This window comes from Benincasa hispida, chromosome 3 (assembly GCF_027475165.1).
Source record: "Benincasa hispida cultivar pf3 chromosome 3, pf3_genome.v1.1, whole genome shotgun sequence".
Lineage (NCBI taxonomy): Eukaryota > Viridiplantae > Streptophyta > Magnoliopsida > Cucurbitales > Cucurbitaceae > Benincasa > Benincasa hispida.
Window position 1 is genome coordinate 78,949,405 of NC_143480.1, and position 21,848 is coordinate 78,971,252.

The following is a 21,848-nucleotide window of genomic DNA, read 5'->3' on the forward strand; positions in this document are numbered from 1 at the left end:
ATTTAAATTTAGATTATACCTATGAATCAATCTACCTAATAGTTAATCACTACAAAATTTGAACAATTTTTCTCTAGATTCAAATAGTTCAAGTGGCATTATTCGTATAAAAAAGTAAGTGATAAATTTAATTATTTAAGTAAAATTTTTCAATTGTAGTTATTTAAGTTAATTGGTTTTATTTTAAAAATAAATAAGTTGTCCATAAAATTAAATGGAGAATTTCACAGGAATGGTGAATGAAATTGGGAGCAAAGATCATAGACATCTTTAGTCCATTAGAAGAATCAAAATTCCAATAATCATTGTCTTAATTAGTAAAGGACAAGAAAAATTTCAACGGGGTAATTGTCCAATTTTGACCGATCAAGACGGATAGATAAAGATATAGAGAAAAAGATCTAAAAAGACTTGATTACGAAGAAAACCGTAAAATAATAAATAACAAAACTTCTTCCATTGACATGGTAAAGCTGGAGACAGAGAGAAGGAGACGACATGAAAACAACACATAAAAAAAAAAAACTCAAAACAATGAAAGCACTCTCGCTTCTTGGAGGATTCTTGAAGGATGACACAAAAATCATCCCAATGAATTTAATAATAGTTCAGACATTTGGTAAAAGATTTCTTTTTTTAATAACTACACTTTCAGTTTTATGTATATATATGTCAATATAATATAGATTACAAATACATATTTAAAAATCTTCTTGTAAAATTGAGAGCAAGATAAAAATACAAGTACCAATAAAATAAAATATTGAAATAAATATAATATGATATATAAAATAAATAGATAAAAAATTATAAAATAAGAAATTTCTCAAGATCCTCCACTTTATCCAAAAATCATGAATTTTGCTCAATGCATGTGTGTCTTTTGAACTCCACAAATGACCACTTATTTATATGGATTTTGGCAAATAAGTTGTGACACATTTGACACCAAACATAGATTGTTGTATGATATATGGCCAACACATGTGGTAATGGAAGGAGGATACATGACTTTTGACACTAAGTTTGGACATCTATCTAACACATTATAATATTTATAATACTACCCCTTATATGCCCATTATATATATGAAATGTGCATCATTAAAACCTTACTACGAAAAAAATCAATAGTGAAAAACTCTAGTGAAGGAAAAAAGAGTACATATTTTATATATTTATACTCCTAAAGAGAATAATATATTTGCTCCCCCTCATGAAAACATCACTTAGATCTTTAAGTCACCGCATTCCAATATTGTGCACCAATATTTCAAAAGTTACAATTGGTAATGATTTTGAAAATAAGTCTGTCAGGTTATCTTTCAAACAAATTTATTGTACAGTGATGTCGCCATTTTCTTCAAAATCACGAGTGTATTTGCTTGGGTGAAATATATTTTGTTCTATCTTCTTTAATATATTGTCACACCCCTTCCCAGATTACCCTCTTAATCCGAGAAAAGATGTGAAGATAGCAATTGCCAACCTTCTTATGACAACTATTGTCCAACATACTCCTGAAAACCTGTATCCTTCGCACTTGTTAAACTTGATTAGTAGATTATATTTCTCTAGAACTTAACACATAGGTTTAGCAACAACTTAAGCATATAATTTATAGTTAATCATAGATATCAACATCAACATGCATAACAATTTTAGAAACCAAGCTTATATACAACACAAACTCCACTTTATTCCCCCTGACATGGACACAAAATTAAATAACAAAACGTGATGAGCCACCTAAAACTTCCACTATCTGTGGGTCTGAGAAGTGACTGACTGGCAGAACTGCTAGGCCTCGGGACGTCGACCGCTACCTAGGGAGGAAAATATTTTAAAAGATGATCTGAAAAAGCCCAGTGAGTGACTAACTTATGTATAACATACTTTAAATCATAAATAACATAAACATGCCTATCAAGGAAACATTTATAAAATCATAATTAGGATTTTGGAAATTGAATGAAAATTGTAAAATACATCTTGTAAAACCCTGTAATAAAACTCATTAACATCATTATGAAAAAATCCACTACTCCACTGCTTGAAGCTGTAGGAGAACCTTTTTGCTCAATCCCTAATAATCTTAGTTGAGAGAGAGTCATTTTGCTCGATCTCATCAACGTCAATAATATAGTCATACGTGCACATAGAGCTGAATTGGGTCCTGATCACCTTACCATACCTTTGGTGTCAAGGATCCCTAACATCACTGAAATTTGGGCACCTTACCATACCTTTGATACCAACATTGGAGTAGGGTTTGTACAAGGCACAAACATATAAAAATATAAGAACATATACATAATATGCATTTGAAATGATCGAATTTTATGATTTCATAGCATCACATAGTGCCTTGTAAAACATGACGTATGCTTATCAAATTGTCTTAGTAAACTTTTGTCATGCGGTACAACATAGCATAGGCTTAATATAAAACGCATGCTTAAATCATAATTAACTTCATCATTTAAGAACATGATTCATGCGATCAACATTCATTTCTAAAGCATGCGTTGAAGAAAATCTTGGTATAAAAACTTCATATGAAATGTCTATGTGTTGGAATTTATTCATAAAAATGGCATTGGAAAACATTTTATTTAAACTTGTCACTTACTGTCTTAAGCTATTTATCCAAAGGGTTGTTGACTGTAAGGATTTTTGGTGTCGTTTGATTCCCAAAAAGGACTACTAATCAAAAGAAAATTTTGTATATACCGAACTACTTCTATAACTACTAAAATGTAGCAATAGTGGTAAGTCTGAGTCGATCCGCAGGGAAGCGCGATTTGTTTCGTTAAGCCAATTTTCTAACTAGAGCGGTTAATGGTGGTTTTGGTGTGTAAGAGAAAAATGCGAGAAATTAAAAAAAAAAAAGGGTAAATGTAATCTAGGAAGCTAAGAAAAATATTAAATGGTTAGCCATTTCCCCGGAAACGGTGCCATTTTGTCCGAACGCTAAGTAGGTATCGTTAGTTCTACCTAACCCGAAACAAACGATATTTATAAAGCTCGAACAACAACCTAACTAACTCGTAGTTAAAGTGGAAGTAAGAGGTCGATACACAGGGAAATGTTATTTAATCTTTTCTTTAACCAAGCTTTACTATGAAAGCTATAAAACAAGGGTTTTTGATTAAGACAAGAAACATGCCAAAATCAAAAGATAAAGGATAGTTGTAACCAAGTTTAGAACTATCTTGTTTCTAATCCAAGTTAGACGTTCATTGCAATTCTCATTATTGAATTCTACAAACTCAATTCACAATCGGATTAAGCACGCAACTACTTACTTTATCTAAATTAAACTAGTCTTTACAAAGGCAGACAACTAGCATAACCTAGTCAAAAAAGCATCCTAATCAATGATTAAGATAGGATGGCCATAATCCTAATCTATCTACATGCTTCTACGTCTATTGAGTTCCTTAGTGGTCATATAGAAGAGAAAACATGTGCATTAAGTTCTAGGATTCAATTGCGTCGATTAATTGTTAAGATAGCTTACTCAATTAACCGAATTTTCTCTAAATCTGATAATTAGTATGTCCTAGGTTAGTCAACCATTCAACACACAATTACTATTGCCTCTTAGAGATCTTGGTTAAATATTCTATCGAACACATTAAAAGCAACATATTCAATCATGAGTGAATGTGACAAAACCAAGTATCTAGGCTAAACATGTTCAAGATATAGATCATTCAACATGCTTCAAAAATTAAAATCAGACTCAAGAATGCTCAAATTCAGATTGCTAATAATAAAGAAAAGTAGAAAACTCAAAAGAATTTGCAAGAACTCTTGAAATAGAAACAAGATTTAATTACTTCATAAATCCATTGACAAATTCATGAAGAATTACAAGTTATTGATTACAAATAAAATAAATAAAAATCTAACCTAGGTAGGAAACAAAATTACCATAGAGACTAATTGATATAGAGAGAAATTCTAGTCTCCATCGAAATCGTGCTTCCTCCTTTCAGCAAAAATGAAAGAAAACTATTTATAGTTGCAGGGATAGCGTCGCGACGTCACGACCAACATTGCAACGCTAAATCGTAGAAAAGCCAAGAAGCGTTAGGCTAACGTTGCAATGCTGCGTTGATGCTTGGTTGCGTAAGGTGCGGGGGATGAATCACGTCAAAATTCGGAGTGTTACAACGTTGTAAGAAGCGTTGCAACGCATCGAGTTTTTGCAGCAACAAGCGAGCGGTCCGTCTTTAACTCGATACTCGATGCTCGATGGTCCTTTACTCAACACACGATGTTCGATTACTCGATAGCATTTACTCGATGGCCTTTTTAGTAATTACTCGATGACTTGACAGCCTGACTCGATTATACTCGATAGTATTCTAGTAAATACTTGATGCTTGATTACTCAATGGTTGATTATACTTGATGGCATTTTGGGTATTTACTCGATGATAATTTACTCGATTACTCGATAGCATTCACTAGCATTTACTCGATGCATTACTCGATGGCCTTTTACTCAATGATACTCGATGGCATTTCAATAATTATTCGATTCTCTTCAATTTATTGATTTCTTGGTCATTTTTTATCCTTTTGGCGCAATTTTCTCTTAATGACTCCTAAACGCCTCGATGACTGTTTTACTTACAAAATCAGCATTTAAAGCAAATAATCATCACAATTTTGGGGAAATTAACATAGAAAATATACATCCTTTAAAAACCTAACATCCTATTTATTAATTAAGGTCGGAAAGACCATACCATAATTAAACTATATGCTCTTTCTACTGGATTCTTTGTGATTATATAGAATTAAAAATCATATGCATTAAGAATAAGGATTCAATCGCGTTGATTAAATGTCAGGAAAAGCCTTATCAATTGACCAATTTATTCTTCAAATCTAGATTAAACATGCAATACCAAAATTCAAGGTCAGCCTATAAATCTAAGCATTCACATCTAATCTTTTGCTACTGGGGTAAACTCAAGCATGTCCTTTTACAGATGTAGGAAGTTTAGCTCTCATAAGTAATAATCTAGCAATTAACTACAAAGGTTTTATGGATGATTTTGCTAAACCATCTTGTGTATGAACGTGAGCTACAAGATGTTCAACATTTATCCCAATGACATACAATAATTATCAAAAGCCTGGGATGTAAATTCACTAACATTATCAAGAGGAATAGTCTTAATTGTAAATCAGAAAATTGTGCTCTTTTGAGCAAGTAATCTTGCAAATGCAAGATTTCGACTTGATAATAAGCACATGTGTGACCATCGGTTGAATGCGTCTATTAATACTATAAAATATCTAAATGGTCCACTTGGTGGGTTAATAGGTCTACATACATCATCATGAATTCCACTTGGTGGGTTAATAGGTCTACATACATCATCATGAATTCATTCTAAAAACGCAGGAGGTTCAATTCCCACTTTGGTTGGTGATGGTCTAATTATTAATTTGCCTTGAGAGCAAGCATCAGTTGATAGTTCATTAGATTTAAGAATCTTCTAGCTCTTCAATGAGTGTCCATTTTAATTCTTAATAATTATTCTCATCATTATAGACCTTGGATGACCTAATCTTTCATGCCAAATAGAAAATATATCTGGATTCATGAATTTCAAGTTCATTGTTGCATATATTTCAATTACTCGTATATAGTGTAATATAATCCAGAAGATAAAACAACGACTCTTCCAGTACATGCTTTTCATATGAGACATAGATATTCCATATTATTCTTACTATCAGTCTCAATATGAGAACCGTTGCAACGTATATCTTTAAAACTAAGTAGATTTCTCTTTTATTGACTAGAGAACAATGCATCGTTAATAATAAATTTTGTTCATCTAGGCAAAATGATATTTTCTTTTCCAAACCCCTTAGTTAGGTTTGCAGAACCTGATATTATATTGATTTTTGCTTCCATCATTGTCAGTTTGAAAAAATATTTTCTATTTTTAAGTATTGTGTGCATAATTACATTATCTGCCAAACATATATCTTTTTTACTCATTTTTATTTACCTAACTTATGGAAATGATCCATGTTTCTTCATCAAAAGAAAATAATTACAATAAGAAAAACAACACTTGTAATGTACAAAAGTTAACATTTACTAAGAGAAAAAAAAAACATAAAGATGGATAAAAATACAACAACATTAAGTCTAGATATTTTCAAAGTCAAAAGAAACATTTGATGTTCCATCAACTTCTTTTCAGGAGATTCAAAGAAATTCGCCGCATCCAAAGTTGTATATGGGATGGGTTAAATATGTCATTATCCTAGTATGCAAAATTTACTTCCACATTTTTCTCTTTTTTCTTCGCTTAATAGAAATCGACTAATTGTTTTGACGTACAACAGGTACATGACAAATGCCTAGTCGTTCTGCATCGGAAGCATTTATTTTCAATACTTTTTGAACTCTTATCTTGTGAAGCTTTTATTTTATGGTCATCATTTTATGTGGTTCTTTTGAAATTTGAATGATTAGAATAGCCACCACGAACAAAACAATTATTTCTTTCTCTGCCACGGTCACGACCTCGACCACAAACAGGACCTCAACCAAGATTATTATTAAAAGTCACAGCATTCATTTCAGGGAATAGTGTCATTTTGGTTGGTCGAGATTTATGATATTTCATCAATAACTTATTATTTTATTTGGCTACGAGAAGATATGAAATTAGTTCAGAATATTGTTTAAAACTTTTTTTTTCTCGATATTGTTGCTCTAAGAGCATATTTGAGACATGAAAGGTAGAAAATGTCTTCTCTAACATATCAACGTCAGTAATTTTCTCTCTACATAACAATAATTTTGAACTGATTTTAAATAATTCGGAGTTGTAGTCACTTATTGATCTGAAATTTTTATAGCCTCAAGTGCATCCACTCATAATGAGCTTTAGAAAGAATAACTGTTTTTTTTATGATCATAATTCTCTTTCAAATTTTTCTACAAGATACAAGAATATTTTATTGTAAGATACTCCATTTTCAATTCCCCATGGAGATGATAATGAAGAAAAATCATAGCTTTTGCTGTCCTGACTGGATGTTATATTTCATTCTTTAATTGTTTCCCCTAAGTTCATAGCATCAAGGTGGATTTTGGCATCGAGCACCCATGACAAATAATTATTGCCATTAATATCAAGGGCAAAAAATTCTAATTTTGTGAGATTCGTCATGACATCATTATCATAAAATATTATATTTATTTAGAAATTTAATAGATATTATATAGGCAAAATAATGTAAATTTATTAATTATAATAAAGAGAAAAAATCGACCTATCTTTAGGATCTACCTTCAGTGGGGGAAACGATAGAAACTTGTGCTGATAACGTGTTGTAAAATTGAGGAGCACAACGAAAACACGAATACCGATAAAATATAATATTCAAATAAATATAATATAATATATAAAATAAATAAATAACAAAATATAGAAATTTCTCAAGATCCTCCACTTTCTCCAAAAATCATGGATTTTGCCCAGTACATGTATGTCTTATAAAATCCACAAATGACCATTTATTTATAAGAATTTTGATAAGTAGGATGTGATGCATTTGGAAACCAAGCATAGGGTATGACATACTACCAATACACAGTGATAATGAAAGGAAAACACTTGGCTTTTGACTCTAAGCTTGGGCATCTATCTAACACATATAATATTTATAATAAATCTAACTTTGTTTACAAGTAAATATAAAATTTGTGGAGTACATAAATAAAAAGTTGAAAAGTGGGAGGGTGTTATTTAAAGTTAGTTAAGTCAGTTTTTTGAGGCGTGGCATCCGCCACGTGTCAGAAAGAGAAAGGAGGGAGGTGATTGGGGGAAGTGAATGATAGGGGAGATTAGCATTGCTGAGATAGTTGAAGAGTTTGGGAAAATAAAGATTATAGAGAAGAGAGAGAGAGGAGAGTGATAAAAAAAAAGGGGGGGTTTTGGACAGCGTAGATCCATGGCGGTGCCGTTGCTTTCCTCTATAAGCTTTTTTGCTGAAACGCAACAACGCCCATTCTCTCACCAAAGGACAGAACGACACACGCATACACTTTTAGAGAGAGAGAGAAAGATTCTCATTTCTTTCTCTTCTGTCGTTCCAACTCCAAATCTTCATCCCCATAAGTTTGCTTCTTTATTATCCTTTCAATTCCTCCTCTTAATCATTCATCATTACGCCTACCCACATAACTTCCAACCATTTTTCTACGCTTTTTGCCCCAACCCCATTTCTTCTTTCTTCCTCAAATGCTCATCCACTTCGTCTTCTAGGGCTTTTGAGTTCTCTTCTTCTGTCTAATCTGGTAACTTTAACTCTCTTTTTCTTGCTTTTCACCTGTTTTTGAATTTTGGGTCTTCATGTTGAGATCTGTATTGCTAGTCTTTTCATTTGGATTGAATCTCCTCTTCTTTTTCACACATGGGTTTGTACTCTACTGGATTTGATGTCGAGTATCAGCTGTATTGTGTTGTTTTACTTTCATTCTATGTGTTCTTGAACTTCTCCCTTTTTTTCCCCATGTGCTAAATCCTCTATTATGGTTGTTAATTTGTTTGGTTTTTAAGCTTGGACTTCCTTTTCCCCATTTCAGAGTGGCTTATGGTTCCCATAAAGGAAGGTTTTCTTGATTTCTATCTCTGCTTCTATTGGTGCACTATGCCTAAAAAGTTCAAGATAATTTAGAGCATTCTGGGGTTTTGTCTATCCTGAAGGCTTGTTACTCCCATATTGACCATTCAAGTATTTAGGAGGTTGTCGATCTCTGTTAGTTATTCTTTCACTCTTTACTTCCTCTTTTTAGATTTTTCATTTTCTGTATGAAATTATGCTCAAGAATAGTTGTTCTTGGAAGCTTTAGTAAGTGAACTTTCCATTTTTTTACTGAAGAATGATGCACCGCAGGACATAAAGATAAATCTGCAGTTGGTTCCATTGAGTTTTTGCTATGTCATTAGTGATGAATGATAATTAAATCTGAATTATTTCTTCTCTCTCTATTACCTTGTCTGTCGAGTAGGAACATTGCCTACATTTGGAGTAAGGATGTCAAGTCTTTAGATGTAGTATAGTAATGATAATTACCTTGTCTGTTGAGTAAGAACGTTGCATACATTCTGAGTCTTGAAATATTATAGTCCTCCTTTCATTTTGGAATCTGCCTCTTCTAAACTTACGTTTTATATTGCCCTTTCTTTTTCAAAAAAACCAAAATTAGGGGTTCTATAAATATGGCTGCTGCTGAACTAGTCAACTCTGCAACAAGTGAGAAACTGACTGAAACTGATTGGATGAAGAATATCCAAGTCTGTGAATTAGTTGCTCATGATCAAAGGTATGCCATATATATTCTCAAAGTCTGTTTTCCCACTTTGTTTGGTATGATAAGAAAGAAACCTATTTGGAGTCTGTTTAAAAAGCATGTGTGGGTAGATCAGGGTTTTTATTTTTATTTTTATTATATATATATATATATATATATATATATATATATTATTTTTATTATTTATTTTATATTTAAATTCAATGACGTATGAGGTGGGAGATTCGAATCACTAACCTCTTGGTGGAGGATATATACTTTAATTAGTGAGTTAAGTTCAAGTTGGTGAGGATAGATTAGGTTTTAAGTATGTGTTTATGCACTCCCAAGCCGGACTGCTTATATTAGATTGATGGATGACAATATCTCATCATGCCTTTATAATAACTCATTGCCACAAGTTCTAGTCTTGGTGGAGTATATACCTTAATTAGTGAGTTATACTCAGGTTGGTGAGGATAGATTAGGTTTTAAGTATGGGTTTATGCACTCCCAAGCTGGACTTCTTATATTAGACTGATGGATGACAATATCTGATCATGCCTTTGTAATAACTCATTGCCACAAGTTCTAGTCTTGGAACAGGAGACGATCTTATTACTCTTAGTTGTAAGATTTGTGCCGACAATTTTATCTTCTATAAGAACATATTTTATGAATGTGTCATTTCCTCAGTATGGCTTTCTTTGTTCTATTTGTGCAGGCAAGCTAAAGAGGTCATAAAAGCGATAAAAAAACGATTAGGAAGTAAAAATGCAAATACACAACTTTATGCAGTTTTGGTAAGAAACATTAATTCTATTTTATCATTTAACATAAAAGCTTGTGCCTCCTTTCATGTTTTATGTGCCAAATTCACTCTGTTAGGAAATAGCAGGCAAATGAATATTAGGCCTTTTATCCTGCATCCTTTAAATTTTATTGGATGTCCTTGAAGAGATGCCTGTTATAATGCATCATGAGTGAGAAAGAGCGCAAAAGAGCATGTGGATGGGGAGGCAGAACTGGCAGTATTGGCAATATCCAAATCTTAACATCAAGAATGCATGTCTTTTAGAATATCAATTTTATCCTGCATCCTTCAAATTTTATTGGATGTCCTCGAAGAGACACCTGATATGATGCATCATGAGTGAGAAAGAGTGAAAAGGAGCATGTGGATGGTAAGGTGGAACTGGCAGTATTGGCAATATCCAAACCTTAGCATCAAGAATGTAAGTAAGTCTTTTAGAATTGATAAAAATAAAAGTAGAAAAAGGGACAAGACTAATTTACGTGGAAAACCCTAGGCCAGGAGAAAAAACCACGATCAAATCTTAATATTAAGTTACCCTGAAATACAGAAAGACTGCTCAAATAAATAGACAGACTGGAAGTCCTAGGCCCATAAGTAAATTACAAATAAACCCCTAAGACAAACCAACCCTTTTTTCAACACTCTCCCTCAAGTTGGGGCGTAAATATCGATCGGACCCAACTTGCTGACATAGTAATCAAAACTCTGTCTTAATAATCCCTTTGTAAGGACACCTGCAATCTGCTGATTTGAAGGGATGTAGGGAATACATATGCTCCCATTGTCCAGTCTTTCTTTAATGAAATGTCTGTCAATCTCGACGTGTTTGGTCCTATCGTGCTGGACCGGATTGTTGGCAATACTTATTGTTGCTTTATTTTCGCAAAACAACTTCATTGGAAGCTCACTGTCTTGTCGAAGATCTGTTAATACTTTCTTCAACCAGATTTCTTCACATATCCCCAAACACATGGCCTTGTACTCGGCTTCTGCACTACTCCTGGCAACCACTCCTTGTTTCTTACTTCTCCAAGTGACTAGATTGCCCCAGACAAATGTACAATATCCAGACATAGACTTTCTATCAACAGCAGATCCAGCCCAGTCCGAATCTGTATATGCTTCTATACCACGTTTACTAGACTCCCTGAACAGAAGACCTTTACCAGGAGTGCCCTTTAAATACCGTAAGATGCGTTCAACGACTATTATATGTTCTTCATAGGGAGCTTGCATGAACTGACTAACAACACTCACGACATATGATATATCAGGTCTTGTGTGAGATAAATATATCAACTTCCCGACTAATCGCTGATATCTTTCTTTGCTAATAGGGGCTCCATTATTAACATTACTCAATTTGACATTATACTCTGTAGGGGTGTCTACAGGTTTACACCTAGTCATTCCTGTTTCTTTGAGGAGATCTAGAGTATACTTTCGTTGTGAGACAGATATACCCTCTTTCGATCGAGCCACCTCCATCCCAAGAAAGTATCGCAATTTTCCCAGATCTTTAATTTCAAATTCTTCAGCCATCTTTGTTTTAAGTCTCATAATTTCATCAGTATCATCACCAGTCAGAACAATGTCATCTACATACACAATAAGTACTGAAGTCTTTCCTGAACTCGACCTTTTTGTAAACGTGTGGTTTGAGTGCCCCTGATCATACCCCTGAGCTTTAACAAACGTGGTGAATCTGTCAAACCAGGCTCTTGGCGACTGTTTCAACCCATACAGAGACTTCTTTAATCTACAAACCCGATGGTTAAACTAGTATTAGAAGCTGGGCGGAGGGCTCATATAGACTTCTTCTTCGAGTTCTCCATTAAGAAACGCATTCTTCACATCCAACTGGTGCAAAGGCCAATCTTTATTAACAGCAACAGATAATAGTACCCGGATTGTATTGAGTTTGGCTACAGGAGAGAATGTCCGAGTAATCAATACCAAAGGTCTGGGTAAAGCCTTTGGCTACCAGTCTCACCTTATATCTGTCAATCGAGCCATCGGATTTGTACTTGACAGTAAATACCCATTTACATCCAACCGTCTTGTGCCCCTCAGGAAGAGCAACCTGTTCCCATGTTCCATTTTTCTCTAGGGCTCTTATTTCTTCCATAACTGCAGCCCTCCACTCGGGAGTTTCCATGGCAACTTGTATATTACTTGGAATCATTACTGTATCTAGACTGGTAGTAAGAGCCTTGAACTCAGGAGATAGGTTACTATATGTCATGTAACTATGCATAGGAAACTTTGTACATGACTTAGTCTCTTTTCTCAAGGCAATTGGAAGACAAGAGACGCATCACGGTTTTCCTCTTCTCCACGTTCCTTACTGCAGCTAGCCGTCCTTTTCTCAAGGCAATTGGAAGATCAAGAGATGCATCATGGTTTTCCTCTTCTCCACGTTCCTTACTGCAACTAGCCGTCTGATTTATGGATCTTTTGTCAGAAGGACTTCCCACACAATCACCTTCCCTTCCACTATTCTCGTTTGCTAGAGTTATTTCTTCAGTGTTGTCTTTTCCATCAGTTTCTCCATCCTCCTCAGTTCCCTCTATTTTCTCATTATCTGCATCAATCTCTATATCTCTGTCCATTCTACAATTATCAGTCTCAACACAATCATCAATATCACAAACAGGGACATTCATACCTGGAACTGAGACGAGTCAGACTCATGAACTGGAGCCGGAGAGGCGACAGGCGACACTACTTCCTTCCTGAGTTTCTTCCTATAGTAAGTTATCCAAGGGACTTGATTAGTGGGAAGAACAGGACTAGGAAGAACAGGGCTAGGATGTTCAGGTTCAGCCGACATCTCTAGGGGAATGGAGTACGTGGACCAGTTAGCCTCTTCACTAGGACGCTTCCCCTGAAGAGGACTAACGAGGAAAAACGGTTGATCCTCGAGAAAAGTGACGTCCATAGACACAAAGTACTTCCGAGACGAGGGTTGATAACGCTTGTACCCACGTTGATGGAGAGGGTACCCAACAAAGACACATTTCTGGGCACGAGGAGTGAATGTCGTACGATTGGGACCATGGGTATGGCAAAGACAACACATCCAAACACTCGCAAAGGTACGTCAGGAATTAACCGGGTGTTGGGATACAATTCTTTGAAACATTCAAGAGGAGTATGGAAGGACAAGACACGGGAAGGCATGTGGTTGATAAGGTGGGCTGCAGTGATGATAGCATTGAGTTTGGCTACAGGAGAGAATGTCCGAGTAATCAATACCAAAGGTCTGGGTAAAGCCTTTGGCTACCAGTCTCACCTTATATCTGTCAATCGAGCCATCGGATTTGTACTTGACAGTAAATACCCATTTACATCCAACCGTCTTGTGCCCCTCAGGAAGAGCAACCTGTTCCCATGTTCCATTTTTCTCCAGGGCTCTTATTTCTTCCATAACTGCAGCCCTCCACTCGGGAGTTTCCATGGCAACTTGTATATTACTTGGAATCATTACTGTATCTAGACTGGTAGTAAGAGCCTTGAACTCAGGAGATAGGTTACTATATGTCATGTAACTATGCATAGGAAACTTTGTACATGACTTAGTCTCTTTTCTCAAGGCAATTGGAAGACAAGAGACGCATCACGGTTTTCCTCTTCTCCACGTTCCTTACTGCAGCTAGCCGTCCTTTTCTCAAGGCAATTGGAAGATCAAGAGATGCATCATGGTTTTCCTCTTCTCCACGTTCCTTACTGCAACTAGCCGTCTGATTTATGGATCTTTTGTCAGAAGGACTTCCCACACAATCACCTTCCCTTCCACTATTCTCGTTTGCTAGAGTTATTTCTTCAGTGTTGTCTTTTCCATCAGTTTCTCCATCCTCCTCAGTTCCCTCTATTTTCTCATTATCTGCATCAATCTCTATATCTCTGTCCATTCTACAATTATCAGTCTCAACACAATCATCAATATCACAAACAGGGACATTCATACCTGGAACTGAGACCGAGTCAGACTCATGAACTGGAGCCGGAGAGGCGACAGGCGACACTACTTCCTTCCTGAGTTTCTTCCTATAGTAAGTTATCCAAGGGACTTGATTAGTGGGAAGAACAGGACTAGGAAGAACAGGGCTAGGATGTTCAGGTTCAGCCGACATCTCTAGGGGAATGGAGTACGTGGACCAGTTAGCCTCTTCACTAGGACGCTTCCCCTGAAGAGGACTAACGAGGAAAAACGGTTGATCCTCGAGAAAAGTGACGTCCATAGACACAAAGTACTTCCGAGACGAGGGATGATAACGCTTGTACCCACGTTGATGGAGAGGGTACCCAACAAAGACACATTTCTGGGCACGAGGAGTGAATTTCGTACGATTGGGACCATGGGTATGGCAAAGACAACACATCCAAACACTCGCAAAGGTACGTCAGGAATTAACCGGGTGTTGGGATACAATTCTTTGAAACATTCAAGAGGAGTATGGAAGGACAAGACACGGGAAGGCATGTGGTTGATAAGGTGGGCTGCAGTGATGATAGCATTGAGTTTGGCTACAGGAGAGAATGTCCGAGTAATCAATACCAAAGGTCTGGGTAAAGCCTTTGGCTACCAGTCTCACCTTATATCTGTCAATCGAGCCATCGGATTTGTACTTGACAGTAAATACCCATTTACATCCAACCGTCTTGTGCCCCTCAGGAAGAGCAACCTGTTCCCATGTTCCATTTTTCTCTAGGGCTCTTATTTCTTCCATAACTGCAGCCCTCCACTCGGGAGTTTCCATGGCAACTTGTATATTACTTGGAATCATTACTGTATCTAGACTGGTAGTAAGAGCCTTGAACTCAGGAGATAGGTTACTATATGTCATGTAACTATGCATAGGAAACTTTGTACATGACTTAGTCTCTTTTCTCAAGGCAATTGGAAGACAAGAGACGCATCACGGTTTTCCTCTTCTCCACGTTCCTTACTGCAGCTAGCCGTCCTTTTCTCAAGGCAATTGGAAGATCAAGAGATGCATCATGGTTTTCCTCTTCTCCACGTTCCTTACTGCAACTAGCCGTCTGATTTATGGATCTTTTGTCAGAAGGACTTCCCACACAATCACCTTCCCTTCCACTATTCTCGTTTGCTAGAGTTATTTCTTCAGTGTTGTCTTTTCCATCAGTTTCTCCATCCTCCTCAGTTCCCTCTATTTTCTCATTATCTGCATCAATCTCTATATCTCTGTCCATTCTACAATTATCAGTCTCAACACAATCATCAATATCACAAACAGGGACATTCATACCTGGAACTGAGACCGAGTCAGACTCATGAACTGGAGCCGGAGAGGCGACAGGCGACACTACTTCCTTCCTGAGTTTCTTCCTATAGTAAGTTATCCAAGGGACTTGATTAGTGGGAAGAACAGGACTAGGAAGAACAGGGCTAGGATGTTCAGGTTCAGCCGACATCTCTAGGGGAATGGAGTACGTGGACCAGTTAGCCTCTTCACTAGGACGCTTCCCCTGAAGAGGACTAACGAGGAAAAACGGTTGATCCTCGAGAAAAGTGACGTCCATAGACACAAAGTACTTCCGAGACGAGGGATGATAACGCTTGTACCCACGTTGATGGAGAGGGTACCCAACAAAGACACATTTCTGGGCACGAGGAGTGAATTTCGTACGATTGGGACCATGGGTATGGCAAAGACAACACATCCAAACACTCGCAAAGGTACGTCAGGAATTAACCGGGTGTTGGGATACAATTCTTTGAAACATTCAAGAGGAGTATGGAAGGACAAGACACGGGAAGGCATGTGGTTGATAAGGTGGGCTGCAGTGATGATAGCATTGAGTTTGGCTACAGGAGAGAATGTCCGAGTAATCAATACCAAAGGTCTGGGTAAAGCCTTTGGCTACCAGTCTCACCTTATATCTGTCAATCGAGCCATCGGATTTGTACTTGACAGTAAATACCCATTTACATCCAACCGTCTTGTGCCCCTCAGGAAGAGCAACCTGTTCCCATGTTCCATTTTTCTCTAGGGCTCTTATTTCTTCCATAACTGCAGCCCTCCACTCGGGAGTTTCCATGGCAACTTGTATATTACTTGGAATCATTACTGTATCTAGACTGGTAGTAAGAGCCTTGAACTCAGGAGATAGGTTACTATATGTCATGTAACTATGCATAGGAAACTTTGTACATGACTTAGTCTCTTTTCTCAAGGCAATTGGAAGACAAGAGACGCATCACGGTTTTCCTCTTCTCCACGTTCCTTACTGCAGCTAGCCGTCCTTTTCTCAAGGCAATTGGAAGATCAAGAGATGCATCATGGTTTTCCTCTTCTCCACGTTCCTTACTGCAACTAGCCGTCTGATTTATGGATCTTTTGTCAGAAGGACTTCCCACACAATCACCTTCCCTTCCACTATTCTCGTTTGCTAGAGTTATTTCTTCAGTGTTGTCTTTTCCATCAGTTTCTCCATCCTCCTCAGTTCCCTCTATTTTCTCATTATCTGCATCAATCTCTATATCTCTGTCCATTCTACAATTATCAGTCTCAACACAATCATCAATATCACAAACAGGGACATTCATACCTGGAACTGTGACCGAGTCAGACTCATGAACTGGAGCCGGAGAGGCGACAGGCGACACTACTTCCTTCCTGAGTTTCTTCCTATAGTAAGTTATCCAAGGGACTTGATTAGTGGGAAGAACAGGACTAGGAAGAACAGGGCTAGGATGTTCAGGTTCAGCCGACATCTCTAGGGGAATGGAGTACGTGGACCAGTTAGCCTCTTCACTAGGACGCTTCCCCTGAAGAGGACTAACGAGGAAAAACGGTTGATCCTCGAGAAAAGTGACGTCCATAGACACAAAGTACTTCCGAGACGAGGGATGATAACGCTTGTACCCACGTTGATGGAGAGGGTACCCAACAAAGACACATTTCTGGGCACGAGGAGTGAATTTCGTACGATTGGGACCATGGGTATGGCAAAGACAACACATCCAAACACTCGCAAAGGTACGTCAGGAATTAACCGGGTGTTGGGATACAATTCTTTGAAACATTCAAGAGGAGTATGGAAGGACAAGACACGGGAAGGCATGTGGTTGATAAGGTGGGCTGCAGTGATGATAGCATCGCCCCACAAATAGGAAGGAAGAGAGGTAGATATCATAAGGGAACGAGTGACCTCTACCAGATGTCTATTTTTCCTCTCGGCAACACCATTTTGCTGGGGAGTATAGGCACACGAGCTTTGATAGATAATTCCTTTAGATACCAGGAAGTTCCGGAATGAGTTATTAATGAATTCACGCCCGTTGTCACTCCGTAAAATGGCAATTTTTGTGTGAACTGGGTTTCTACGGTCGCATAAAATTGTTGGAAAACAATGTACACCTCAGACTTATCGGTCAAAAGGAAGGCCCAGGTCAATCTGGTGTGATCGTCAATGAAGGTGACAAACCACCGTTTGCCTGTAGAGGTAGTGGTAGGTGAGGGACCCCAAACATCACTATGGATAAGACTGAATGGTCTGGACGGCTTGTAAGGTTGAGAGTGGAACGAAACATGACTTTGTTTAGCCTGGATACACATATTGCACTGTAAGGATGACATATTAATATTATGAAATAAATACGGAAAAAGGTACTTCATATATTGAAAACTGGGATGTCCCAGATGGTAATACCATAACATAAAATCAGTTTCAACAACAGAGAAATTCAAAGAAATAAAACTAGTCCTATAACCATCCTTAAAGGAAGTTTCATCAGTCAGGAAATAGAGCCCCCTATCGTGCTGGGTAGTACCAATCGTCGTCCCCGAGCCCAGATCCTGAAACAAAACAATGTCGGGTGAGAAAACAGTCTGACAGTTCAAGTCCCTTGTAATTTTACTAACAGATAGTAATTAGGAACATGCAGCACATCACGCAAAATCAAACCATCAAACGGAGAAAGATGTCCTTTCCCTGCAACAGGGGCAAAGGAGCCATCTGTGATTCTAATCTTTTCATTGCCGGCACTCGGGTGATATGATATAAATGATCAGAAGACCCGGTCAGATGATCTGTTGCTCCAGAATCCACAATCCAAGGCCGTTTTAATGCTAATAAAACCAAAAGACTAAGTCGTACCTGAGTGTGCTATTGCACTGACCCCAACAACACTTAAGTTACTCTGACTGTCAGCTTAAGGCGGAGTCAAAGTCTTGTCATTTGTCGAGTCGCTGGCCAGAGCACGTCCAGAACCAGCCTTGTCCTGTGACTGACGTCGTTTGTAGTTTGGAGGTTTTCCATGAAGCTTCCAACACTGGTCTTTCATGTGCTATGGTTTTTTGCAATGCTCACAGATAGGTGGAGGTTTCTTGTCACTATCTGATCCAGATGACTTGGTGGCAAAAGCCGCAGCCTCAGTAGACGTAACAATTGGAATATTCATGGCCTTAGATCTGTCTTCTTCGAGGCATATTTCAAAGCACACTTCCCTCAGTGACAGTGTAGGACATTGGCCCAAAATCCTGCTGCGAACACCGTCATATTTTGGATTTAAACTCGCTAGAAAATCATACACTCGATCTGCTTCCTCAAGTTTGGAATATTGCGTCCCATCATATGTACATCTCCAGACAATCTCACGGCATAAGTCCATTTCTTGCCATAACAAGGACAATTTGTTGAAGTATGACATGACGTCCATAGCTCCTTGCTTACATTCATGAACTTGTTTGCGTAAGGTATAAAGGCAGGATGCATTATGCTTCTGCGAATACAACTGCTGTACTGCATCCCAGATCTCTTTGGCAGTCGCCGTATAAAGTAACGGTCTGCCAATTTGAGGTTCCATGCTACTCACCAGAACTGATCGTAGCAATGAATCTTCTGCTCTCCAAATATGCTCGTGGGGACTACCGGGTTCAGGTTTGGCTATCTCCCCAGTTAGATAGCCAAATTTCTGTCTTCCTTCCAGAGCCATTCGTATGGATTGAGACCAAGAAAAATAATTTTCGCCATTCAACTTTTCTCCAATTATAATTCCTGCAAAGTGTCCTATCGATCCAGATAATAAATTCGTAGCAAGTAAAGAATGGAAAGAGTTTACCGGGTTCTCGGAGCCTAGCTGTAAATTTGACGATTCCGGTTGAACCATTTTTGAGTTTGTACCAAGAACCGACCCGAAATCCGCGAGCTGTTGCTGGAGGAAAAAAAATCTGCTTTTAATCTCATCAGAACACTCTCCGGTCAGACCGGCCGGAGAGTTCGCCGGAAAAACGACCGGACCAGCGTCACTACAGTCAGAGAGGACCAGCCGTCCTACCACCGGAGGTTGCTGGTAAAAAAACTCCCCCGATCGGTCGCGCAACCCGGTGTGGTCGACATCCCTAGGGTTCGAAGTCGCGGCTGGGAGTTCACGTCTGGGTTGCGCGAAGACGCCTGGGAGATCGGCCGGCTTGTTGTGCGCGAAGACGCCTGGGAGTGTTGCAGGATGATCGGCGGATCTGGTCGATTGAATTAGGGTCAATGGATCAGAACTTGAAGAAGGGTCACCGAACACCATCTGGGCTGCTAGACGATGGGTTGGATCTCGCCGAACACTATCTGCACTTGATGAATTGGGTTGTCTGCGGCTGAAGGGTGGCTGGGCATCGCTCAGATTTGGGCGCGATCCGATCTGTCCGTCGATGGATTGGGTTGTCGTTCCGGCGACACTCATTTGTTGAAGAAGGCGAGGTAAGGCAGTCTCTAGGTATTGTTGGACAGCTTCCTTAATTGTGTCAGCTATCTCAAAATTCGTCGTTGAAGGAGACTCATCAATGGTGGCTGGGGTTTCATCCCCTTGCTCTGATACCATGATAAAAATTAAAGTAAAAAAAGGGAAAAACACAAGACTAATTTACGTGGAAAATCCTAGACCAGGGAGAAAAAACCACGATCAAATCTTATTATTAAGTTACTTAGACAGACAGGAAGCCTTAGGCCCATAAGTAAATTACAAATAAATCCCTAGGGCAAACCAACCATTTTTTCAACAAGAATATCAAAATTTAGAGGAAGAGTGAGACTAGAGGAGATAGAGAGGGTTTTTTCTTCTTTCTCCATATAGCTAGTGACAGATTGCAGAGTACATTCAGGGAAAGCCTGGAAGAACTATAATCTTTTCTTCTGACAATCATTTCAATGTGTGATGAATACTTAGTCTGGCTGGAAATGACCTTCAACAAAAGGGGAGGGGTTTGATTGAGCTTTTGTCCGACTGGTGGTTTAAAAGAAAGCCAAGTTTTTGTTGAGCAATGTTGGTCGTGCTTTTCTATGGCTTTTATGGAAAGAAAGGAAAAAAAGGAATACCAGATTCTTCTTAGATAAGTTTACCTCTTTTATGCCAAAGCTTGGGATTGTGGTTTGCCTTCCTTGAAGGATTGATGATTGGCTCTTTGAAGGGCTTAATGGATGGAATCTTATGGTCAAAGCTAGAATTTTGGGAAACTGTGCCTAGAGCCAGCCACAATGTGGCATTTGTGATCAGTAAGAAATTGTAGATCCTTTCAGGATGTGTCTCTTCTTTTGGACTCTTTTTTATTTACTGCAAAATTCGGTCTCGTGGTGGGCGTCCTTACATTATTTTTATTTATATTTGTATAATTACAATATTCTGTTGATTATTAATGATTGGAAAGCTCTCCTCATGTAGCTTTTGGGAGGGGTTCCCTCTACCCCAACTCCTAGGCTGTCTTCTTTGCCCCTTTTGGATATAATCTCTCTATTTATTATAACCAAAAAAAAAAAAAAAAAAGAATAAGATTGAAACATAAACACTAAACCACAAACGTCAATTAGCAAAACTACCCTTTTTATTTTTACTTCTCGGTTTGATGAATCCTATCTTTTTGTTTATTTATTTATTTATATTTTTTTATACTAGAAAGATTACTTGCTCTAGTTTCCAGAAAACTCGGAGATTACGCAGATATTTTGAGAAAAGCTTGTGTTTAGGTCACTGGTCATCAATTCATCTCCAAAGCTGCCTTAGCCTCCTTCACATCCTTTAGTTTTGTACTCATCCAGAGTTCACTCCAGGAATAAATGTTGTGTTTACCAAAGGTATTTTGTCCTCTTGAATTGCTAAGGCAACCGACACCACTCAATCTGTTCATGATGGGGATTCAGATCTTGGATCCAAGGTTAGTTTGAGTAGTGAGGAGATCGAAGAGCAGTTAGCTGATAATAATATCGAGGTTCGAAATATTGATATTGATGGAAATATCAAAGCCTCGATTTTATGAAAATATCGATAGAAATTTTGGGAAATTTTATGGAAATTGATGAAAATTGTTATAGTTAGTTAATGAAAATTTGATTGTGGCTGAATTAGACTGTACTTGACAATTTTTAATCATCATTTCTATAAAGTAAGACAATATTTAGATATATATTGTAAACTATCTATGTAAATTTTGATGCGAGACAGAAATTTAAAGAAAATAAAAAATAATTATAAAATAATATCAAATATTGGAAATTAATTACAAAATTAAAGGACATGAAATATTTGCATGTAAAATAATTGTAAATTGTCTATAAAATGAAGTGGATACAAAAATGAAAAATTATAGCATTAAACTAATGTAAGATAATAAGAATAGGAAAATCATAACACTAAGCATAAGACGACATAACAGAAAAGAAGAAGAAAAAGAA

General features: G+C 37.6%; 2 protein-coding genes across 4 annotated transcripts in view; one reads left to right on the top strand and one right to left on the bottom strand.

The window, feature by feature from the left end:
• Window positions 1-7,902: 7,902 nt before the first annotated feature.
• LOC120074003 (ENTH/VHS/GAT family protein) overlaps window positions 7,903-21,848 on the top strand; it is a 28,205-nt gene continuing 14,259 nt past the window's right edge. The window contains exons 1-4 of one of the 3 annotated variants that reach the window (XM_039026964.2): window positions 7,903-8,350; window positions 8,639-8,811; window positions 9,263-9,379; window positions 10,071-10,149. In XM_039026964.2, the coding sequence (XP_038882892.1) occupies window positions 9,276-9,379; window positions 10,071-10,149 (183 nt within the window). In that variant the 5' untranslated portion in view covers window positions 7,903-8,350; window positions 8,639-8,811; window positions 9,263-9,275. The remainder of the gene's footprint in view (window positions 8,351-8,638; window positions 8,812-9,262; window positions 9,380-10,070; window positions 10,150-21,848) is intronic. The other 2 variants (XM_039026963.2, XM_039026965.2) reach the window with 2 other exon arrangements.
• Window positions 14,646-20,946, bottom strand: LOC150037554 (uncharacterized). The gene has a single exon (XM_090312264.1). It carries the CDS (start codon window positions 20,002-20,004, stop codon window positions 18,481-18,483), a length of 1,524 nt encoding a protein of 507 aa, XP_090168390.1. The 5' UTR covers window positions 20,005-20,946; the 3' UTR covers window positions 14,646-18,480.

Excerpts from the sequence above, each read along its gene's own strand:
- LOC150037554 (XM_090312264.1), bottom strand. The coding sequence starts at position 20,004 with ATGGTATCAGAGCAAGGGGATGAAACCCCAGCCACCATTGATGAGTCT.